We start from the raw sequence: 3,223 nt of genomic DNA on the forward strand, positions 1-3,223 counted from the left end.
TTACAACAGTAACAGAGCTAAACAAATTGACGTTGCGGCAATCATTATGAAGCTAATGACAGAAAAACAAACTCTGTTGAGAGCCTTTGCCGACAGCTTCCTGACATATCTCCCTGTTGAAGAACTACTTTCATCAAGCATTGAATTGTTGCCATCGCGACTTTCCTTGGATGAAGCAGACGGTTTTTGTTCGCGCTTTTCTGTATGATACCTATCCACGATGACGACGGTGGCCAACGTAGTAATGACCTTGACCAACAACATTGTTAGGAGATACACGTTGAAGATAGTGAGAGAGTCGGGTGAGTGGGGCAGATCTTCATTGATATCAGTCAGGATTAGGGCATAGGACAAGAAGACCGAGATACACAGTGATATCTTCTCCCCTGATTCAGGAGGAAGAAGAAACACGCCTAGATTGAGAACCGACAGCAGGAAGACAGGCAGGACGCTGGTGATCACAAAGTGTTGAGGCATCCGCTGGAAGGTAAACGTTAACGAAATTTCGTTTTGAGACAAACCTTCCTCATAGATATAAGTATTGGTTTTCATGCTTTTTTCACTTTCTCTCCATTCTCCTTGACTTTGAAAGATGGTGTAGTTTGACATCACGGACCCCCCTTGTAAAAACACGTCATTGCTATTGGATACCATTTGGACAAGGCGCAGGATACATGTCTGTTTGTCTATGGGAAACTTGCTCATGTCCATGGAGCATTTAGTAATCTGAATCATCGTCCGGTACCAAGTGACGAGTCCCGTGTTCGTGACAGACACGAGTCCTTTTGAATCTGACAATATGCGGATGTCCTTAACCGTATTTATCACAACCAGATCTGGCGTCCACACATGATGCAGTGGCATGTAAATTTTCTGAATGCCAGCATGATCTGAAATATTCCACACAAGCCATTCGTCGTACCACGTGATGTTGAAACCGCCAAACGAGGTAAAACTTTCACGGGCTTCATTAACTCCCTCTACAGAATACATTGAAAAGTCAACCGTCACGTTTGTAGCCATTCTCGGGTCTTTTATAGGTCGGATGTCTGGATCGTAACCTTCAAGTATTGTTTTGTGTAACTTGTACAGGGGGGAAAACTCAGTTCCAGATATCACGCCAAGTGGATACAGCAGGACGAAGAGATTCAGAAACATGGCGGACACAGCCGTCTTTGTGCAACCAGTGTACCTTCAGCGAGGGAAACGTCTCGCGTCCTCGCGGCTGCCGTCTGACTGTCCATGAGATATACTAATTTGTATATCTGCTACGGCTTTCTGGACAGTTGAATCATCTGTTCTCTGCTTCGTGGTATCACTTACTTGTTCAGGAATTGGTTCTCTTTTCGGCACTATCCGGTATAGGCTAGGTATCGGCTCTCAGGTTGGCATCACTGGATGGCTGAGGTATTTAGACTCTGCTTAATCAGTGAATGGTGGAATTTGCTCCGTGTTTGGTACTCTCACAGATAGTATTCGCCCTCTAGTTGGCACTGTCCGGATGTTACTGTTCCTGGAAGAGTAAATAATTCGCATTGTGCTTCGCATTCACCGAGTGGCTGAAGTAACCCTTCCCTGTAAGGTATTTAAGCTATCACTGAACGGTTAAGGAATATGGCGTGGGCATGGTGAAAGTGAAATAGTAAATATCTAACATGAAAACAAAAAAGGAAATGTAGTGTATTTCTCTGTTATGACAATGAACCAATTACCTTACCGAGGCAATTGTTTGCTGAACACTTTTTGTCTATCGATTTTTCTTCCATTTCTGTGTCTATGATGCAGACATTACACATGGAACCATTAATGTCTAATGTGACTGGATCATCTTCCTGACTGAGACGCCCGTCAGACACACTTTACCAGCACTACCCAAACTTCATAACATGGTCATGTTTTCACATTTGTTTAATCTATTATAACTGTTACATCTATTTAACAGACGAAAGTTGATTTTTGCAGCCGAGATGTATGCGACTCTTTCACAAGTTGCAGTTCAAGGTACAAGTTATAACGATACACTCAGTTACAAGTAAAGTAATGATCTTTTAGCTAAGTATATCCCTTCTTCATTTTCTAGAACAATGTAAATTATGTTTTAGGATCACAGTGGTGACTGCAATCAAAGAACTCATGTCCTTGAATGACAGGTAAATATCTCACTCCTGGATTGGGAAAAACAAACGCCAATTTTGGACTACATCTTCTTAGTGATATGCCAAAGCCAGAAGTAGTCCATGTCACTGGTTAAAGTGTAAAATGGCACCCATCAGAGGGGATGTGCAGTTAACAATATATAGCACGTGTACAAACAGCCTTAACCTATTAAGACTCGTTCGAACATAAAAAATCAAGACAATTTAGATTATATACTGTAACTGTGATCTAAAAAATGACATCAGATCGAAATATAAGATCTCATGACATATTTGACGTTACATTTAACATAAACTTTAAACTAAAAGGTTGAAAATATAAACGTGTTTGCATGAAAAAACGGAAGCAGTCCCTTCCCCAATTTCTCATGCACAAAAACCTTTCCACCAGAAATATCCTTTACCACTTTGACCAATTCAGCTGACAAATTGTTAGAATTTCTGGTTCAATTACATCTCTTCCAGTGTCATAAAATACATGCCTAGTGCATTACAACTCTGAAACAGAAAGTTCCATACTTCCATCTATCTTAATATATATAAAATATAGGAGTACTTCCGATTTAATTATCTCATTTCCAGGTTGGGAAGAATATGTTAACTCCAGCACAGCTTTGAAACAGAAAAAAAACTAAGCCTCTAATTAACTTAGCTATGAACACTTGCGGTTTATTCACATCACATATTTCCACACGCACATTATTTCATCGTTCAAATTTGGTTGATCTGGGGTTGCTACGTTGAAAACATTATTGCAACATTAATCTTTCGATATTTCAAAATATGTCAAAGTAATTTATATTTCAACTTTTCATAAAAGCGTACATTTTGAATGAAATATATATTTTTGTCCTTTGACATAGAATAATTCATTTAACCAGGACATTGCCGACATATATTTTGCCAGTATGACCTCGGATATTTCCATACGGAACGACCTAGAGATGACGAATACATCTGACATGCGCATTGTGGGACAAACAAAGGACCGTGTTACCTGCATGAGGCTGGTTCTGACAGACCAATGTGACATTTGAGTGCCAACGACTGTGCCGACACGATATTAA

At 40.1% G+C, this 3,223-nt stretch overlaps 1 protein-coding gene across 1 annotated transcript; it reads right to left on the reverse strand.

Annotated features, from left to right (window-relative positions):
- On the reverse strand, positions 1 to 1,158 carry LOC139455101 (acetylcholine receptor subunit alpha-like). Its single transcript, XM_071236671.1, has one exon. It carries the CDS (start codon positions 1,156 to 1,158, stop codon positions 1 to 3), a length of 1,158 nt encoding a protein of 385 aa, XP_071092772.1.
- Positions 1,159 to 3,223: the final 2,065 nt, after the last annotated feature.

This window comes from Haliotis cracherodii, unplaced genomic scaffold, assembly GCF_022045235.1.
Source record: "Haliotis cracherodii isolate W230 unplaced genomic scaffold, xgHalCrac1.p SCAF_11, whole genome shotgun sequence".
Taxonomy (NCBI): Eukaryota; Metazoa; Mollusca; class Gastropoda; order Lepetellida; family Haliotidae; genus Haliotis; species Haliotis cracherodii.